Source organism: Nyctereutes procyonoides, unplaced genomic scaffold (genome assembly GCF_905146905.1).
Source record: "Nyctereutes procyonoides isolate TBG_1078 unplaced genomic scaffold, NYPRO_anot_genome, whole genome shotgun sequence".
Classification (NCBI taxonomy): Eukaryota; Metazoa; Chordata; class Mammalia; order Carnivora; family Canidae; genus Nyctereutes; species Nyctereutes procyonoides.
In genome coordinates, this window is record NW_026575052.1 from 38,157,501 (window position 1) to 38,179,129 (window position 21,629).

General features: G+C 35.6%; 1 protein-coding gene across 3 annotated transcripts in view; it reads left to right on the top strand.

Moving 5' to 3' along the window:
- ELOVL7 (ELOVL fatty acid elongase 7) overlaps positions 1–21,144 on the top strand; it is a 79,308-nt gene extending 58,164 nt beyond the window's left edge. For all 3 annotated transcript variants that reach the window (XM_055331907.1, XM_055331908.1, XM_055331909.1), the window contains exons 3-8: positions 5,043–5,233; positions 8,668–8,748; positions 9,623–9,679; positions 11,969–12,074; positions 16,571–16,707; positions 18,609–21,144. In XM_055331907.1, coding sequence (XP_055187882.1) covers positions 5,043–5,233; positions 8,668–8,748; positions 9,623–9,679; positions 11,969–12,074; positions 16,571–16,707; positions 18,609–18,818 — 782 coding nt within the window. In that variant the 3' untranslated portion in view covers positions 18,819–21,144. The remainder of the gene's footprint in view (positions 1–5,042; positions 5,234–8,667; positions 8,749–9,622; positions 9,680–11,968; positions 12,075–16,570; positions 16,708–18,608) is intronic.
- Positions 21,145–21,629: the final 485 nt, after the last annotated feature.

Consider the following 21,629-nt stretch of genomic DNA (forward strand, 5'->3'; position numbering starts at 1 on the left):
AAGTAACATGATATTAGCCAGTTTTTCCCAAAAGACACAATAATCTTTTCAAGTTTATAGAACTTGAAAGTCACATGTAAGATTTTAAAAGAAGGTGTATGCTTAAAATATTAAATTACAGGAAAAAATTATTTATTTTAAAGTTATTTTTTTCTGCTTCCTGAGCCAACCCAGCATGCTTTTCCTGGCTTGTGTTCTTTCTGCTGCTACCAGAGGAAGAACAGAAAGATGATGTCATCTGATATTTTTCCCCCCGCTGAGTCAATAAAAGAATAAAATGAAATATATCTTTAATTCAGGAATTCCTTTACGGACACACAGAAAATCTAGTTTTCAGCCATGCCTATGATGTCTGTTAAGAACAGAAACATTTTAAATTGTTTAAAGAGGAAAAGAAAAAAATGAAAATCATTCATAACGTCACCATCCATCGGTGACCATGTTAACATCCCACCAGTGGTCTTCTTTGGTCCTGGTTGAAAGTCCTTCTTTCATTGGAGGTAAAAACTAGACATATTCTTATGGCTTATGATGTTCCTATATTCAAACTTTGGATTACCCACTGACTGAAGAAATTCTACAAAGTTCAAGCAGTTCTGATTCTGTCCTTTGGTCCCCATTTGTGTGACAACTTTTATTTACTGTGACCTCCGTGGTGAGTTTCTGGCCCCTGGCTAGCGCTCCTCCTGGCCATTTCCACTGCACTTGACACCCACATGTCCTGGGAAATTTGTTGAAGGGAAAGAGGGTAACCAATAGAAGCACTAAAAGATTTCAGTGCAGCATACCTAGATGGCTGATTTCAAAACTTTTTCTGAGTTAAAGCTGTGACGATCTTAATATGAGGGGGAGAAGTTTAGTTTTGAGAACTTTGTGTTTTTATAAATATCAGTTTAAAATTTTAAATTTGTTAAATTTCCAGCCTTTGCAAGATACTTTACCAAAATTGTTCCTGCTAAGAGCATCAGTGACTTCCTTTTGTTAAAGCCAGTGTCACTTTTTGATCTACTTTCTCTCTCTACTTCATTTATCCTTTGACTCCTTCCAAACATTAGCCTCAGGATAGTTCACTTCTGTGATTCTGTGATTTTCCTTCCACCTCTGGCTGCTACTTGGTCTTTTTTTTTTTTTTTTAACAGTTTTCTCATTTACCCTCCTGTCTGTGAAGATTGAGTCCTCAAGATTCTGACTTGAACCACTTAATTCTCCTTACTCTACCCACCTCCTTAAGCCACTTTCATGGCTCTGTTGTTCAGCTTTTATGTGATAATAATCCCAAATAGTACATGTCTGGCCCAGATCTCTCTCCTAGTTCCTGATTCAAATCTCCAAGTCCCGATAGGGGTCTCCATAGATATGTTTTTGAGATAGCCCAAATATAAGATGTTTGAAAACATAAACCATTTCTTACTGACCAGTCTTCCTCCATATCCTGCTTTCCTACTCTCGGCAATACTACAGTTGTCTGAACAAAAATCTCAGTGTTTCCGTAACTTCCACCTGTTTCTCATTCCCTGTGTTTAATAACCACTGACAAAATTTTGTGTTTTCTACCTCCTTACTATATCTCAAAATGATCACATTCTATTTATTTCCCTTTATCACTACCTGATTTTTAAAATTTTAATTCCAATATAATTAACATACAGTGTTATATTAGTGTCAGATCTACAACATAGTGATTTAACAATTCTATACATTACTCAGTGCTCACAATAGGTGCACTCTTAATCCCCTATCACTACCTAATTTTTTTATCACCACCTAATTTTTAATGGCTTAAAGATTTAATTCAGCAGAGACCTCTTTCCTAAACTATGTTCCACCATATTTGTTCCACAAGGTGTTAAATTGTACAAAAAATCAATTTGAGGAACGTTGCATATCACTATTCTCATCTTGGCAATTCACAATGAACACAAAGCACTAAGAAATCCTGCAGAGAATCAGTTTGCTTGTTTAACATTCCCATTAGCCTCACCCTACTTTCTCGGGGACAGATTTTAAATGTCTTGCTGCCATTGTATAGATTGGGCTAAGTTTGTATTGGATGTGAAATAAGGAACATACTCATTTTTCTTCCAAGTATTCTTTTATCCTGTAAACATTTATTGAATAATCTCTCCTTTCCCTGCTTGTTTATGGGCCCCCCTTTATCATATATTAAATTCCTAAATATCTTGGTGTCTGTTTTAAAGCTGACCTTTGGCTTTTTAATTTATTATTTTAAGATAGGGCATTTGTTGGTATTTTTTATGGAAACCCATCTGAATATAGAATACATCATCTTTAATAGCTAAAGCCATGCCCTAATATATCTGAGTATCGAATGTGAGCTCTACAGCAATAAAATTGAGGCCAACTGAGTCCTCAACCATAAAGTCTATTGAAGAAATTTTGCACTGGGTAGGAAGGAAATCAGACTTGAAGGGGTATTGAAAGTGTTTTGGTATTTGGCTACATCATTAGCAGTTTATTTATTTTTAAAGATTGTATTTATTTATTTATGAGAGAGAGAGAGAGAGAGAGAGAGAGAGAGAGAGGCAGAAACACAGGCAGAGGGAGAAGCAGGCTCCCTGCATGGAGCCTGCTGTGGGACTCGATCCCAGTTCTCCAGGATCAGAACCTGGGCTGAAGGCGGTGCTAAACCACTGAGCCACCCGGGCTGCCTACATTAGCAATTTAAATGAGCAAGGTCTATAATCCTCCCACCCCTCTTTTCCAATTGACAGAAGTGGTGGTGTTTAGTAACCTAAGGTTAATCAAGACTCAATTTTCAGTCAGATATACTTAGAAACCTATTCAAAGTTATCTTGCTTTGTAATGGTCTGGTTTCAAGAGGGTGATTTAGTAAAATTACATCTGAACTACTTAAGATTATAGAATTAATCACATCTTTTTATTGTGTCATTTTCTTAATTTTAAGAATATTTTCAGGGGTGGTGCAGTCAGTTGAGCATCTGGCTCTTGGTTTCTGTTCAGATCCTTATCTCAGGCTCATGAGATCAAGCCTCATATGGGGCTCTGAACACTCAGCATAGAGTCTGCTTCAGATTCTCTCTCCCTCTGTCCCTCCTGCTCATGCTCTCTATCTTTTTCTCTGAAATAAATAAATAAATCTTTAAAAAAATATTTTCAGACATTAAAACATAGTCATAATATTATAATCACACCAAAATAAAACATCTAGTTTTGTCACTTTTTACATTTGAGGCATTAACATAATTATTCAAATCATTTATGGTATAATAATAGCCCATATTAGAAATAATAATACGAATTTTTACTTTAAGTATTTTTTTTCCTTTTCTACTTGAACAACATTCTAAATACATTAAGAATGCTTAGATTAAAAAATGCTTAGATTATATCAATTGTTCTATAAGTCTCTATATACATGGATCTTTTTTTTGTGGTCAAATGGTTCTTAAAAGACTTCAGGGATAAGCCTGACATTTTTCCATTTTGAGATTTGTTGCTTCTTTCATGTTTTTGGAATTTTTGTTTATCTTTGCAATACAAGAGCTTTATCTACATACATCTAGATTTGTTTGTTCATTAGTATTTACTTCCTGATACATAGTAAGACTGTGATATAAAGAGTCTCGATTTTCATTTTTCAGAAAAATATTTTATGATCTATTTGAATATTTTTCCATTTTTTTCTATTTCTGTTCAGGAGTATATTATTTTTTGCAAATCCCTGTTTATTTGGCATATTTTTTCTCAAATACTTTTTAAAACATTAATTATTAGAGAAAAATTAACATGTAATGCAATATTAGTTTCAGGGGTACAAGATATTTTTTAGAAGATTTATTTATTTATTTATTTATTTATTTATTTATTTATTTATTTATTTATTTATGATAGACAGAGAGAGAGAGAGAGAGAGAGAGAGAGAGAGAGGCAGAGACACAGGAGGAGGGAGAAGCAGGCTCCATGTCGGGAGCCCGACGCGAGTCTTGATCCCGGGACTCTAGGATTGCGCCCTGGGCCAAAGGCAGGCGCCAAACCGCTGAGCCACCCAGAGATCCCCAGGAGTACAAGATATTGATTCAGCAATTCTATACATTACCCAACTCTCACCATGATAAGTGTAGTTACCATTGGTCATCATACAGTATTATTACAACATTATTGAGTATATACCCTATGCTGTACTTTTCATTTCCAAATCACATTTTATCTCGAGTTGTAACTTTTAATTGATCCAATTTTCCTGGCCTGGGATGAGCAGTGACCAGGTGAATTTCTTTTTACATAGTTGTGAGGCTAATACAGTTTTGTGTGTGTGCTCAGAATGTCACGTTGATTAGCCTCTTTTGGACACCTAGAATCTACACTTTAGGTAGATGATGCTATAGTCCCTTTCAATTCTATGATTCTGTGATACTATATATGGAAATGTCCTAGTTTCTTTGGGGAAAGAAGTTAATAAAGAGCAAACACAGACATATTTTTGTATATAAAAGAATATCTGAATAGAGAAACACTGAAATGTTACTAGCGTTTGTAGATGCATGGTGGAACTTTGCTGGGTGTCTTCTGTTCCCCAGATCCATTCTATGTCCTGTAGTAGACCCTGACGAATGGCCAGTATGGACTATAACCATGGGCGTGCTCTCCTACCCTCTGGTGTCTGGTTGGGTTCAGCCACTGGAGAGCCCCAGGAGATTGGAGAGGAAAAGGAGTGTGGTGTTGAGTTCTTGATTCCCCAGCCACTTCCTTCCAGAACTGCCTTGTGCTTATGCAGTCCCTCCACTGAAGGTCACAGCTCCTCTTGAGGAATCTTCTCCCTTTGACTCCTGGGTTCTAGTAACCACTACCCCCCTTTGCCCTTTGAGGCCCATGGTCATAACAGCCCCACTCTTCCTAGCTCCATCATTATCCCTGGTGATTTCCCTTTATCCTTCTGAAAGATAGTAGATCATTGAATAGTCTGCTGTCAATATTAGAATCTAGGCACTTGCTTAAAGAAATGCTGGTTACTGTCAGTTATTTCTTGGCTAAATGGATGTGCACTTATATTTTGTTTTTAGATCCAAGAGTTGAAGACTGGCTCCTTATGTCCTCACCTCTGCCACAAACCATCATCCTGGGACTCTATGTCTATTTTGTCACTTCTCTAGGACCAAAGCTCATGGAGAATCGAAAGCCCTATGAACTCAAGAAAGCGATGATAACGTACAATTTCTCCATAGTACTCTTTTCTGTGTATATGTGTTATGAGGCAAGTGTCTTCAGTATTCCTAATGGAAGAATTTTGCTTGAATCTTCCTGTATTTCTGTCATTGTTTCTTGTTATGATTATAATGATAACTGAGATATAAGGAATTTTAGAAATTTATCTTAAATCTTTGCCAAAAAAAATTGTTATGTATGGACCAGATATTGAGCTATTTAGAGGATCTCAGTATAGTCTACTTCACAAGTAGTGAGAAAAATTAACATTAAGTCCGGTAACTTGCAACAGTTAATCTTAACAGATGATTGAATGAATCCATAAGTGTTGGTTTTAAGGCAACTCATACTTGGAGAAGTTACGTAACTCTCAAAGTAACATTCAAAATAACATGCCTGGTTATTGGAGAACTGATATCTGAATCCGGGTCTGTCTGACATTGGGAGCTCATCTTGACTCTGTAATGAGTTATCATCATGGTAGGAACTTCTGATGAGCTGTAAGATGGTGGACTGTTTAGGTTTGGTTTAGCTGGTCCTTGTGGGGACAGAGAATTTATATTCATCCAAAGCAGTAGGTGAAGGAACCTGTCCCTTTGTCAGTAAGAGAGAGTGGGATCTTCCAGGACCAAGAGTAGACTCATGGATTCTCTCTCACCTACAGTACTATTAACAACCTTCACCAGCCTCACTTACCTGCTTTTCTGGGATTCTTTGCTTCTTTTCCAATACTGGCTGGCTTTCTCATCTTCTACTCCTTATTTACTTCTTTGCTGCATAGCTTGTGCTTCCACATAACTGAAAAACTCTTGAGGGCCCACCATGACCCCTGCAGCCCCTCTTGACCTCTCCATATGTATCCCTCCAACTTGATTCCCACTGCAAATCTACCTGATTGAGTCACCTTAAATTTGTTGTAGCTTCATTTCTCATTGGCTTCCCTAAAGTCTGGACTTGCCTTGCTACCTTCTATTTCTTCTACGTATTTACCAAAATTAACTACAAGCTACCTTACTGTCCCTTATGGATCACAAGTAACTGAAAGGAGAGGGTTAGTAGAGGTGAGGACCAGAAAAAATACATGCTCTTACCAAGTTTTGAGAGAGAGGAAACAGCCTATAGGACAGTGAAGTGCAGACCTAGAAGCCAGGAGACAGGGGCTAATTAGTACCAGTCATGCTACTAACCAACTGCCTGATTTTTGAGCAAGTTATTTAACCTCTCTGGGCCTTAGTTCTCCCATTTTATAGAGTCAAGGTGAAACCAAATTGTTTCTCACGTCCCTTTATACTCCATGTCTGATTATGTTATTCAGTGTGATGTCCCCAAATATGTTTCTCAGGAAAAGAATTTAATTATAGCCATTAAGTTTGGGTTCCTACTTTAGCAAATACAGTGTAAAAGAAGTTTTGAAAATATCTGAATTTGGCAGTTTCTGTGTCCCATTAATCAATCACTCATACTAGAGTTACTTATATGCCAATGTTGGGGTTTATTACCTGCCAAATACAAATTGTTGCTCCTTCTTCTTGATAGCCTGAAACATAGAAATATATGTCAAAAGCTCCATAGACTATTAGAATGTTCTTAAACTTAGTATCAGGAAAGCACCAATTTTACTCTCTCTTTAAACAAAGACTCTTGGCAGCTGGTCAGCATATCATGTCCAGGACACTGAACACATGGTTTATTGGGTAGAGCACAATTACATTAGGTATACAGAGGAAACACCTCCACTTATGAATGTTAGGGAAAATATGAACAAGATGGGTTATAAATCTTGAAAACATGAGCAAGATGAAAGGGGAGTATATCACACAAAGGGAACCCACATGCCTGACTGTAGAGTGATGGTTTTGAATGTGCTAGTTACTTGGCACCAGTCAGACATTGATAAAGAGAGACCAGTGAAGATCTCACAGGAGACCATGTCACAGAGCTTCTGTTATTCAACTCAGTCCTTATTTGAGGTATGGTAAAGTGGAAAGCCAATCATCCCAGTTAAGTAAGTGGACTTTCAGTTTTACTTGCAGCAGTCAGAAGAGAATCTGAATGGAAGAGAATATGATGGTCACTGACAGATCAGGATTTTGTAGAATTAGCTATTTTTCTACACATCCCCTTGTTCCTTTGAGAAAACTTGATTTGTTTTTGTAAGTCATTTTTCTAACCCATAAAATATGTCTTTTCTGATCATCTTTGTAAAGATTTCGCCATTTACCAAGTTGACAGTGGAATTAAATATCTTAGGAATCAAGGTAGGAGCTAATATCAGGAAAGGATGGTATGAGTTTGAATACCATGGTCTAAAGAGTTGTTCTTTCTCTTATGCATCTTTTTGGTTTTCACCATTAAAATATTCTGATAAACCTCATAAATTTTTGCTTTTAAAAACTAATTTATGGTGAAGTTTTCATTTTAGCTTTAATAGTAATTAAAAATAGAAATTTAAAAGGTGCACTCATGGCAGAAAATGATGTAACCATTATACTGAGAAATAAGACATTCCAAGGAAGATGCTGGGATTTGTGAGAATAGGATGTTGGAGAAGAGCTGATTGTATTGTCAGAACACTCAGTTAAGACAACCATTTAATTTATACACTCATTTAAAAGTAGAGCCCTTAGCTCTTCATTTTCAGATACTGTTTTTTTTCATTTTCTTAGTTTTTGTTTGAATCAGATACTGTTTTAAAAGAACTTCCCCCCATCATACTAAAAGAATGTCAAAATAATCTTTGAATTAAGGTTCAGATAACAACAATAGACCCTTTCTTCTCACCACTAGTCTAAGGTCACTTTGTGGGTGTGCTGGAATTAAGGCATGCCAGATTGCACTCTTCTTGTTAACATTTTCCTCTCTTACTCATCATGGGAATCCAAAATGAACTGATCTCTGAGTCTTGTGTTTGATCGATCTTGATTTTTAAGAGTCATGGACTACCACCTCACATTACACGCACTAGCCAAGAACAGGAAAACCCAGTTGTGGCAGCCATCTAATGAGTACAGTGAGAAATTTTGGTTTGCCGATTTACTTATTGACTGATTGAGAAGATTAGAAATCACCAGAAAAGACTGTTTTCAGACCTTGCTATCCCCTTCAGAGTATGTAAATGTATTCACAGGCATATATAGATATACATATGTGTACATATACTGGCATATACCAACCAGTGTTTGCTATATAGGCAAAACACCCAATGTATTATTCTCCACTGTTATCAGAATAATCATTCCAAGACATGGACATTTGAGTGAGAACAAAGTTGATGTAGGTAATATATGAGTATACAATTTTGAAAATGCTTGTTGCTTTGATTATCAAAGGAGTTCCCAGTCTGTAATTGTTCTACCCTGCCTTTTCGTCTGCACTGCATGCGGAGTCAACTGTGATTGTGGTAAAGAGACACAATCCAAAGTCCTGTTGTTGTAGCTGTTGAGCAGATGCTTCGTCCTTTAATGTACATATGCTCTCTTCCAGTTTGTGATGTCTGGCTGGGGCACAGGTTATTCATTTCGATGCGAAATTGTTGACTACTCACAGTCACCTTCAGCACTGAGGGTGAGTTTTCTTTGGAAAAACTCATAATTCAAATTAAATGTTAAAACATTTTATACTCTTTTTTAACACTTATGTGAATTCAGAAAAAGTAAATGACTCGATTATCAAATTATATGTACAGAAAAAAAAGCTAAAAATAATCAGAAAGAATCAAATATAAAGTCAGGCGCGTGGTTTACTGCTAAATGAAAGTTGGTGCTCTTATTTTTTACCTTCCTGGATTTAAAAACAAATTCATATCTGGTTCCTCAAACAATTAAAGATAGAATTACCATAGGATCTGGCTATTCCATTTCTGGATACTTAACTGAAGAACTGAACACAGAGACTCAAAGAAATATTTGTATACCCATAGTCACAGCAGCACTTTTCGCAGTAGCCAAGAAATAGAGGCAACCCAAATGTCCACGGACAGATGAACAGATAAAGAAAATGTGGTACATACATGCAATGGAATAATCCCCAGCCTTAGCAAGGAAAAAAATCTGACATGTGCTTTAACACTGATGGACCTGGAGGACATTTCACTGACTGGAATTATCCAGGCACAAAAGGACAAATACCGTATGATTCTATTATGTGAAATACCTGGAGTAGTCGGAATCAGAGCCAGAAAGTAAAATGGTAGTTGTCAGGGGATGATGGGGAAGGGAGGTAAAGAGTGATTATTTAGTAGGTACAGAGTCTCACTTTTGCAAGATGAGAAGCGATTTACAGATGGATGGTGGTGATGGTTGCACAAAAATGAGAATGCCACCAAACTGAACACTTACAAATGGTAAATTCAGTATGTATATTTTACCAAAATTAAAAAAATAAAAATTTCCTCCACATAAAAAATAAAATAAATTCATATCTATGTGTGTTTCTGCAGATGGCACGCACCTGCTGGCTTTATTACTTCTCCAAATTTATTGAGCTGTTAGATACTGTGAGTATGTGGTTACCACATTTGGTAAATGTTTGATCTTTCAGTGGAAGCAATAAACTGCTGGAGTTAATCTGTCTGATAATTCTTGTTGTCTTTTCACTTCCGGCAGAACTCCGATTATTTTTTACCTTTTATTATCAGTAATTTTAGACAATAGGATAAGCATTTTTTTTCAATCTTTTGCAAACTCCAAAAGCTCTTGTTATGTATCTACTACCTGATTAAGATAAGTATGTAACTGTCACATATTCTGCAAAACTGTGCATCTTTATGGAGATGGATAACTAGTGTTTGGGGAAGCAGGTTCATGGAGCAAAGAACAGAGAACATTTTACCTTGCATTCTTTTGATATAAACCAAAGCACTATGTCATCCATATTCCTTTAAGAGGATAAATGCTTCAAAATTCATAAACTTACATTAGGATGTTATCCCTGGGATATCAGTAATTTTGATAACAACAAAACTATCTCCATCTGCCTTTCTGAAGTTTATGCTTACTAGATCTTCTCTTCTCCAATTTAAGATCCTGTTGAGGATCAACTCTGAATTTTGGTGACTGGGCTCTGGGAGAAGCAAGTGCCATGGATTAGGGTCCATGATGAAAGGAGAAAACCTACTTCTGTTTTCAGAGTAGCTTAGGAAAGCTGGACATTTATTTCATTGTTGGGGCATATGGATCTCAGTTATTCTGGAACCAGTTCTGAGTCTAAGACAACTGTGTTCTCTCCTCAGAATACATATTATAAATACCTATTACAGATTATGTATTTTTTGTAGCAAATCTCGACATGCTTCACCTTCTCAGCTGAATGATCACATACTGTTAGAATTGGAAGGGACTTTAGTGAGCATAGAATACAGTGGTTCTTAAACTTGGGCATGCCTTAGAATCACCTAGAGGGCTTGTTAACACAGAGATAGCATGCACCCCACCCCTACAGTTTCTGGTTCAGTATACCGGGCTCAAGAAGTTGCATCTCTTTTAAGTTCTCAGGTGATGTTATTGCTCTTGGTCCAGGGTCCACACTGGGAGACCCCGGTTGTAGTTCAGTGGTTCTAAGCCATCATGGTTCAGGAGAATTAACTGCATTAGAAAAAGCAACCACCACCACCACACACACAAAAAAAACCCTGGCCCTCACCTCTAGAGATTTGGTGCCAGATGGTCTACAGTTAGAGACTAGGCATGGCAATTTTTATAAAGTTTCTTGGACATTGTAATATGCAGCCAGGGTTGAGAACCACTGATCTGGTCCAGAGCCCTCAATCTGAAAATAAATTGAAACCAGAAAGGTAAGTAACTCACCCAGAGGAATGCCACTACTGCCTGGGACCAGGACCCCAGATAGTTGATGTGGGGCTTTTCCTTTGCATCCTGCATCATGCTGCCTTCTTCCATGTGCATAAGCAAATGCATTTTGGCTTCATTGTTCTGTTTTGCCTGTGCTCATTTCCAGGTTCCATAAGGAAACTGTTGCTACCTCTATGTCCTTCCCTAAACCACATTTCTCAAATACTGTTATGGATACTTCTATTTGTGCTGTTCTGCTTAGTTCTATATTTAGAAGTCTGACTCATCACTGGTATTCTGAATTTTGAATATTTCTTGAACACTTAATTCTGCTTTTGATTTTTTTTAAAACCCACTCCCCTGTAAAAACCTTCCAGTTCTCCTCCTTGTTTGTTTGTAGGGTTTCTGCAAACCATGAGTACATTCAGTCTGGATAGTGCCTTTGTTGCCTTTCTCATTTTTCCCAGGCTGCTTTTTCCCCTCATCCTATTTCTCCAAATCCCCTTGAGTTCTTCCCTTTTCATCTTTCTTTAATAATTATATGCTAACTTTTGCTCTGTTGCAAGTCCTCCTTTCCCTTATCTAAATTGGTAGGCTATCTTAGAGAACAATATAGAGTAATTTCCGTCCTAAGAATTGAGACTCTCTGCTTTCCCATATACTTTAAAATCCACGTGGATGTTTTCCTACCAGTAACATTTCTTTCAATGATATTTGGCTAAGTTCTTCACTTTCCATTTTTGATTTTCAAATCTGCATACATTTTCTTTAGCACTTTTTTATTTATTCTCCCATGACTAGTCATCATATCTAAGTTTCTTAATACTAATTAGCTTTTAAGCTGCCCCTTGGAGAATCAGCTGCTTCTATGAGCATTCTCTAAGGCAGCCCTTTGAATGTAAATTATGATGTTTGTACTTTGCCAGTATTTTTGTAACAGTAGATAAATCATTGCATGATTTTCTATGAACTTGATTTTTTTAAAATTATTTCAGATCTTTTTTGTTCTGCGTAAGAAAAATAGCCAAGTGACTTTCCTGCATGTCTTCCATCATACCATCATGCCATGGACCTGGTGGTTTGGAGTCAAATTTGCCGCAGGTAGCCAAGGGAGAGTTGGGATCATGTGTTATAAACGATTACATTTCTGTATGTTGTGAACACAAATTCTTCTGTCCTTATATATGATTTAGAAGAAACTCAAAACATCAAAGAATTACTTTGGTTAAACTTCTGACTTTCATTATTACCTGAAAGATAAATGTGAGACTCTCAACCTAGATCCCTCCCGCACCCTCCATTCTTTAGATACTCATGACTTTTGGGTACGGTCTCCTACTTTTATCCTTTCATTGTTTTGTTTGGATTTTACTCTTTTCCCATATAGTTCTATTAAATATCCTTAAATAAGTAAACAGTAAACAAATAAAATGGTAGAAGCCTTAGTTTTATAGAAATACAGTTAGGTTCCTTACAGGTTTCTAGAAAGTTAGAATGTTTTTCTCAAGTTCCAGCCTTCGTTGCTTTCAAAACTCCAGTAACTGATACACATCTCATTCCCTACCAACTCTTTAAAGATGTGTCAAGTTGTGGTGGAAGGATATTGTTTTGATATTTTTTTGAAGTCAAAACTGGTTTAAATCAAAAGCTTGGCATCAGACTCTTTTGTTCCTTTGGCATTGGTTTTATGCCTCTGAACATCTAGAATGGGAAAAAACAGGTTACATAATTTTGCCCTATCATAAAGTGTTAAATAAATGATATCCTCCCAGTACGTATACTTATTAGCATAAGTTGGTCCGAAGATTTATTTACGTGAGTTTCCTAAATTTAAGAAGTCTTTGAGTAGATCTGCAGCCCATGTTAGACAAAGCTTTACAATTTCTGTGAGTAGCTCATTTCTTTTGGGCATTCTGACTTTGCAGGACTAAAATAAGAAACCACAACTGAAGAATTCTTCTATGAGTTTTAGAGTCTCTAGGCATGGGGGAAAATCTTCATGTCCCAGAGAATGAGGAGAGGGCATGAATAAGCCATTGGCATGAAAGAGATTCCAGAACCTTAGCAGAGCCAGAAGGACGGTCCCTAACGTGGCCTTTGGGCATCAGATTTTCCAGTATGTGAGGTGTTTCCTTTCCCCAAATTGGCATTTATATGTCATGAATTTTTAAAAAGTAAATGTCACTGGTTTTTCTTACAATGTATGTTGATGTAAAAATGTAGCTCATGTTATGATAAGATAGTCTCATTTGTGTCCTTTTACAAATCAAGGATAGCTATATTGTTTAATTTCCATTATTTTACTTATCTTTATATGTATTTGTTTTCTCTCACATGCACATAAGTTCTTTGTAGAGTGATATTCATTGGCCAAAAATTGAAAAATACCTAACTACCCATTAATAAAATGATTATGAATTCTTGTGTATATATATATGTAACTGTGAAATGTAAATGATATTGACATCTAGTTCATCTTCTCCTTTAAGCAGTTTGACTCCAAAATTATCAGAAATAGGTGTCTCTTCTATTTTTAAAAGTATGCTAGAAAAAGCTCTTTCACACCCTTATAATTTATTTATTCAGATTCTTCTCTGAGACCAGAATATTAAAACACTGAAAAATAAGTATAAATAGGAAAAAGATTGGGGAGCAGTACCCCCAAAATACAGTTATTTGGAGGTGCTGACACAAAAAAGAGCTTTCCCTCTCCATCTTTATCTTCCTCTGTATTTTCTGATTTTTCTATATTGAATAGCTATTAGTTCTATAATGGGAAAAATGAACTTTATTTGAAGAATAGAGTTGAGTACTTTTCTAGTGTCTATTCTTGAGCCCATTGATAGTCTGGCTTCCATTTCCAAATAGGCATTGCTTTCAATAATGAAAATGTAGACATGAAATTCCTTGGTTTTTCAATGTTACCCTGTTTGTAGACATCAAACACTTTGTAATGAGTTCTTTGTCCACACCTTAATCCCCCTTCTGCTTTCAAAATGTAAATACTTTCTTCTCTCTTATATGTTCCTCAAGTCGACATTTCTGTTCAGTCTTGCATGTGGAATCTAGTAAATACTTGTACACCTAATATCTACTTAGTGACAAGTACAGCAACAAGAGCTGAGATATTTCCAGAAATGTGGTCTGGCATTGACTTTCATTCCTAGAATGAAACTCCAGTTTAAACTGTTCTTTCAAAAACTTGAGCACAGCTGATCTCTATCAAGTATTTAATTTCCTGTTTGCCTGTTGTACAATTCTCTGGCATAATAAGAATTCCAACTTTTCTTTGGAATATGATGCAAATGTTTCTCTGGCAGGTTTTTATATTCGTTATGCACATACTCCCTTCCAGAGATATGTAGAATTGTGATTACTACCCAGGTGATTCCTTTTTCTAAACCAAAGGAATAAAATGAGATGGCACTAATTGTAATTCATTCAGAGATGTTAGCTTTGCAAAAGTATTGTTGTAAAGGAGAAAGCAAGATTAGAAAATACTTTATTAGGAAAGCCTTCCAAAGGAGATGTGAAAAACATTATGAATTAAAATGTGACTGTTCTATGAACAAACTTATTAACATATCTGAGAAAATAATAACTAGACAAAATCAGCAAGTTAATTTTATTTGGAAGCTGATTTTGATTAGTAATCCTTAACTAAACCCTGTTAGGTACACTAGTGCTTTGTTAAATTCCTGCCCATTGGATCCTTCTCATTTTAGCACATTTAAATAGTGAAAGATTCTGGATGGAAAATAGTCTTCGACCAAAAAAAATGGGGCAGGTATCTTAGAAAGGTTCTGATGTAGTTTGTTTCCTGTGTGTTTATATAATCATAAGACACAAATGGACGTGAGAGGTATTTGGCTTATGCTAAGCAACTTGACTCCTAAACTATCAGAAATAGACAACTACTATATTTTTAAATCACCCTAGAAAAGGTGTTTTCACACCACTGTAATTTATTAACTCAAGTTTCTTTGGGGAAAAAAGACTAACCCAAATGTAAATAATAAAAGGTGGGAGGTTGTTAATAAGCTTCATTAATTCAGTTTCTTCTGACTTGAAGTTTATGAAAATCAAAGAACCAGCTGCAATTTTATTTACTTTATTTAGGAGAAGAAAGTTTATGAAGCACAGGACAGCATAAATGAGGCACTGGGGTAATATTTAAATAACTCAAAAATAATTTTTTAAAACAGGTTACTTTAAAGAAGTACTTTACCAGTGGTAACATCTAGAAGTATCCGGAATTTTTGCAATTATGAATGATTATTGAAATGTAATCTGTTTCTACTATGCAACAATTTTTATTTTGTTTTAAATTTCCTGTAATATGTAGTGTTTATGAATTTGCTCCTTTTTCTAATGTAATTGTTCCACATTTGTGAGATTTCATTTTATTTCTGGAATTAAAGAAGACTGAAATAAAAAAAAGTAGAATATTTTGGAGAAAAATTTAAATCCCAGATCAGCATCACTAAGCTGAATCAGGCTATATATAAAGAATGCAGCTTCTTCCAGATTGTGCCTCTTAGGAAAGATGCTAAGGAGGAGTTTTTTGGTCTTTTGCCCTACTATCAACTAGTCACCTTGTTACGCCTTACACTGTACTACACAAGTCCAGCTAAAAAGACAATTGAGTTGATCTTTGCTTCTGTTCCCCAGGGTTCTTTGTTTCTGTTCTAAATTGAATGTGATCAGTAGGAGATGTAGTGGTTAGAAGAAGAAAACCAAAATAGGAAGTCATAATTGATAGTAATCAAATAGAAGTGTAAACAAAGGTGGCTTAACAATTAATAAATGTTTATTTTGGGAAAACAATAATTGTTTTTAAATAATTAAGGCAAACTCAGCATAGCCTACTAATAAAAACCAGTGGTTTTATTGCCAAAGTTTTGTAGCACAAGAGAATGGATTGTGATGCATTACAGTGTAATAATACTATAATACTATACAGCAGTAAGAAAGGAAGCCACTAATATGCATAGCAACATGGATAAAGATTATCCTGTATAATCCTATTTATATAAAGGTTAATAACAGGAAAACTAGTACTTGATGATAGATGTCAGCATAAAGATTACATTGGGAGGAGCATATTCTTGGAAGGGAGACATAGAAACTGTACATGATGTTGGAAATGTTCTATATCTTGACTTTGGTGGATGCTTATGGGTGTGTATACCTATGTGCAAAATCATCACTTAAGATTAATGTATTTGTACAGTTTATATATGCCAACCCTTACTAAAAAATGAATTTGATTATTATTATTATTACGCATATACCATTTTTAAAAAGTAACTCAACTTAGTTTGTTAAAGTGAACCTAAATGAAAAGACCATCTTAAGGTTAAGATATAACAATAAATAAAGGCATTCTAACTTATTTTTGAAGATTTACATCTCATTTTACTGAATGAACGTGTTATCCAGTTCCCTCTCATTTAGTAACTATTTAACAATATTGATGTTGTATATGTTTTTCTCTCTACTAAAATTAAAGAATTATTCTGAAATCTCAGTTCAGACAAAAATGAATCATATATTAAGGAGCATTGCCCCCATTTTACAATAATTTTATTTTCCAGGTGGTTTGGGAACATTCCATGCCTTTCTAAATACAGCTGTACATGTAGTCATGTATTCCTACTATGGGCTGTCTGCACTGGGACCAGCCTTCCAGAAGTATCTGTGGTGGAAAAAATATTTGACATCATTACAACTTGTGAGTAATTAGTTTTCTTTAAATCCAGATATAAAACTAAACTGGAGTCATTTCTCTTCCCTATGAATCAGGATACTAACAAAAGCACAAAAGTCATAGAAAAATAGGAATATAGAATGTATAGCCCCTATATTGCACCCCATCATTATCCTTTCCAAGTTATTTAAACCTTTGTCCAGAACTGTGTTGAAAACAAAGTGTATTTGGTAGCCAAGAGGTTCAGGCAGTTAAACCAGAATGTATATCTTTATGCCATCTTTATACCATTTTATGCTTTTATATAAAATAAATATAATTATGATCAAGATAATCTCAAGGTTATTTGAATCACAACAGGCATAATATTAAATTAGAAGTTAGACATTCCATATTCTTGGTCTAAATGATTTTGAGGAAGAGAATATAATTATGAGGGCATTATAAGTCTTCCCCATCCCCCTGCCTCTGAGTCTGTTTTTCTTCTAAATGGTAAACATACTTGCTGATTAAAGAGGTAGGGTCACAGTATATCACATATATTGACAAAATTGACAATGCTGTAAATAACCAAGTGCACGGAAATAGTGAAATAAATTATTTTAATTCCTACTTTGCAAGAAAATTATTCATAATTGCTTTCTTTTAAGTATTTTTTCTGATTATAAAGTAACATATGACTATTGCCGAGAAATTAGAACATCTAATTAAGCAAAGAGAAAGAAAAAATAAACATAATTCCACATATATGTGTATACCAGTTGCTTGATTTGCATTATACTGCATATACAATTTTGTATTGGGCTTTTTTTTCTTCACTTAACCTACTCTTGAATGTTATAAAACCTTTTTAATTATGTGGCAAAATACTCAAATAGAACAAAGAATAGATATTTATTATTACCTTGAATATGTTGGTTATACACAAACACACTTGAGTCAGGTATTGATAGTGTCACCGAGCCGAGGGTCCCAAAGGTATCATCTTTGTGTCTGCAAAATGAGAGAAATAAGTGTAGCAACTGCATATGCATGTCATCGAAGTTTCTTAAGATAATGCAAGGAAGCTTGAGGATGATCATAAAGAAACTGTGGAAAGCTTAACTATGGTTATAACTGGATAGATTATAGGTAATTGTTATTTCTTTTTCTTTATGGAGTTTTATTTTTCTAACATTCCCACAGAGCACATGTTGCCTTTTAATCAGGAGAAAAAAGATATACAAAAAACCTGGGCATTAGCCTGGGAAGTCTTCCCATTAAGCTGTGTAGAATGTCCTGGAACAAAGAGCTCCCGGGCCTCATGAGGAGAGTCATCAATGCTGTTTCACTCCTTACAGATTCTCTGCTGTCATTGGCAGGATATATTTTTACCCTGATATAGCTGTGGATGACAAGTGGCAGGTACAAAGACCCAGGGATGCTTTGGTTCCTACAGAATTGCTGGGGCTCTAATTAGAATGTTTGTATTTCCCCCAAATTGAAATACCTCATCTAACAGCAAGACAGAATATTTGAAATCAAAACTCTTAGAGAAAATTAGGCCATTATATAGGAGTCCCATGTGTATTTTGTCAAGTCCAGGACTCAAGACGGAGACTTGCCAAGAAAACCTGCTCTGATGATTCTTTGGGTACAAAAGGGCTGCCGCACTGCACAGGTCCAGGGCCATGTATGTGGGGCCCACTGGAGTTGTGTAGTTGGGCAGAACTGAATAGTGGTTCCCCATTTCCATCTTGATTTTGACTCTGTCCCACCCACTCTAACACCCATGGATGCTAGATTTAAAGATAAAATTCCATACCCAACAGTAGCCTGGATATGGTTGGAGAGTGTTTAAATATAAGCAGCCAAAGAATGCATTAAATAATTGCTCCTTTGTGACTTCATATCTGAATAATATTTTTCATTCTTTCATCTGTTAGGTCCAGTTCATTATTGTCACCATCCATATAGGCCAGTTCTTTTTCATGGAAGATTGCAAGTACCAGTTTCCAGTCTTTCTGTACATCATTATGAGTTATGGGTGCATCTTTCTGCTGCTCTTTCTCCATTTTTGGTACCGTGCTTACACCAAAGGCCAGAGGCTGCCCAAAACTGTGAAAAACGGAATCTGCAAAAACAAAGATCATTGAAATGCAGGCACAACGTGAATCTATAAATGAGACTGGTATCTTACTTTCCTTGACAATCAAGAGCTATTTCCATGTGAAGTGCATTTTGTATATTTTTCAAAACCAAGAGCTTGTATTTTTATGATAAGTTATTGGGGTTTCTGATATTTGAGAGCCAAAGCTCCCAGATAACAGAGTCTAATTAGAGCCTAAAGCAGGCAGTTTTTCAGCTGCTTTTAAACTTAATCTAAAGGTTTTATTTAATACATTTTGTTACAGTGAAAGGAGGATATGAAACAGTATAGTACTTTTCAAAGAAGTTCGGTATAGATGAAAAATATCATTAGATATTTTGAACACAGACAGAGATCCATGCTCTACTATAGATTCCTTCTACCAACTCTGAAATTCTAACTGTGGGTCTGGCTTTGTTGCTTGGTGATTATATTCAGAAGACACTCTGTTTACTCTAGAGTTATTCTAAAGAGCTAACACTGGTGAACATTAAGTGAATTTTTGATAAGTTGTCATTTAACATCACTAACAGTAATTTTTAATGGATCTCTTGTGTAGCTACCAATAGTTCTGCTAGTAAGACTTCCCTACAGCACTTTTGTTGTATATACTGTTTGGAAGTAACAGTTCTTTCGGTTAGTACATCAATGCATATGACACTAAGGTTAGGTTAATATTTTGAAAACAAGATGATTTGTTCTGTGGCTTAATGAACACTGTGCTGTTAGTATTTTATAGTTAACTTTGTATATGTCTGGAAGGAAGTGAAATTTGTCAATGGAAAAAGTAGGCTGTAGCTCAGTGGGAAAAATCTGTGGTCTGTTGTATGTTACAATGTCACTTTCTCATATTGTCTTGGCTTAAAGGATTATCTGGTTAAATATGTTTTGGTGAGGTATATAAATGTTCATATCATTAGCACACTACAAGGACTCTTAAATCATAAATGATTTCGGACTTCCCATTATAATAGTTTCCAGAGATGGGTTAGAGTCATTTGTGAAGCAACTGGAAGCAAATGGTGGCACAGAAATTCTCTAGGGACTACTTGGTTATGTAAGGGTCTCTAAATAGAGGAGAAAGAGAGAGGCCATTTAATAGTTGTTATAGATACAGTGCATGGAAAGCCATTGCCCAGAATTATGAATTAATAACCTGGATTTATATAAACTATATAATGAAGACCTGAAACTCATTTTTGCTTAGTTTTGTTTCTTCACAATTACTGCTTTCTAAAATTCTCTTGTTCTCACGTTTTCTTGTTGGCAAACCAAAAATACTGGTCCATAGAGTTTTGGCCCAGAAGCAATGATATTTGGACATTTCTGAATTTTTCCCTATTGCTTTCATTCTTGTTATATTTGTACTCAATTTTGAAGAACTACTTATGCTTATATGACTTTAAACAATTAGTCCTTATGGGCCATAGTTATGTAACACACAGTGATAACATTGTACATCAAAACTAAAGTTGTTCATCCTTGTAAACTCCTGTAGTTAGGCATATCACCCCAAACATTTAATCTATACCATGGCCTCTTCTCTCACACTTACCAGATTTATAAGGCTATTTGCCTGTAAGTGACCTTTACTTATTTCACTTGCTTACAATATGAGAAGATGAGAGTTGATAAAGGGGGAAATATCTTATTTTTCTTAAGTAAAAAAATTAACAGAAAGCAGAATTAAAAGAACAGCAGCTATAATTATTTATCTGAGGGTCTCAGGGTTCCTTAACTCTTTTCCCATTTTAGCTCTTCACAGCCAGCCAACCTATGCTAAAATGAGACGGTGTCCTAGGTACTTTACTCAATGCACACAACTCCCAAAGACCCAAGCAGGGTAAAGACCAAAAGGAAGCCCAAAGAAAAGATGGGCCAGGAGAGTTTGGTTTTCATAATAGTTTCTGCCCTGCATTGTACAACCTGTTGTAACCTTCCTGTTGTCTTTAAGATGTCTGATTTGCTTGTGAACTAACAGCAACATGTGATGGAACCATGTTCTAAATGATGTGACTAGAAGTGGAGAGCTGGAACATTACATGAAAAGAAATCACAACTAGCACAAGTATCCTCCATATACACATCATTAGATCAAAATGAATATCACTGGATGTAGGTTGTACATGGACATTGTCTTATTAAAGGGCTCTGTGGGTCACACAGAGTTTCTGTTAAGGTTTCATCCACTTTTCAGGACTTTATTGCCTTTAGATTTGCTTACGTAACAAAGAGACCAGTTAAAAAACCTGGTTTACAACATGAAGTTCTATGAATCCTTGAAAACCTATGTCTGTGCTGTAAATAAATACAGATACAAAATTTTAAATGTCTATGGGATGCTGCTGGTCAATCTTAACTGAGTTGAATTCTTAATTGGGTGGAATATATCGTTCCCTAAATTATAAAATTATGAGTTAATGTTTCCTCAGTTATCTGTTATTTCTGTTAAATTTTTAAAGACTATGGAAAACTCCATGGATATTGTCAAAGTTTGTGTTTGTGTGTGTGTGTGTGTGTGTGCGTGTGTGTCTATTATAATACATTTGTGGTAGTGTGGTGTGTGTCTCTTTTATTTTGGAATCTAACTGCATATGTTTGCATGCTAGGTGATTTTAATGCTGAATACTCATTTAACCAGAGCATTTTCCACATTTGTTGCATACTTGGTATATTCAGAGCCCCGCTAGTATTAGAGTGATACAAAGATACCTTGGGCACAGAGGGGCCTCCTGAAACTTACCAACTGACAGAAGAAATTATGTGACAGGGCATCTAGGTGCCTTATGAGTGAACTTTCTGCCACTCAGAATGCAGG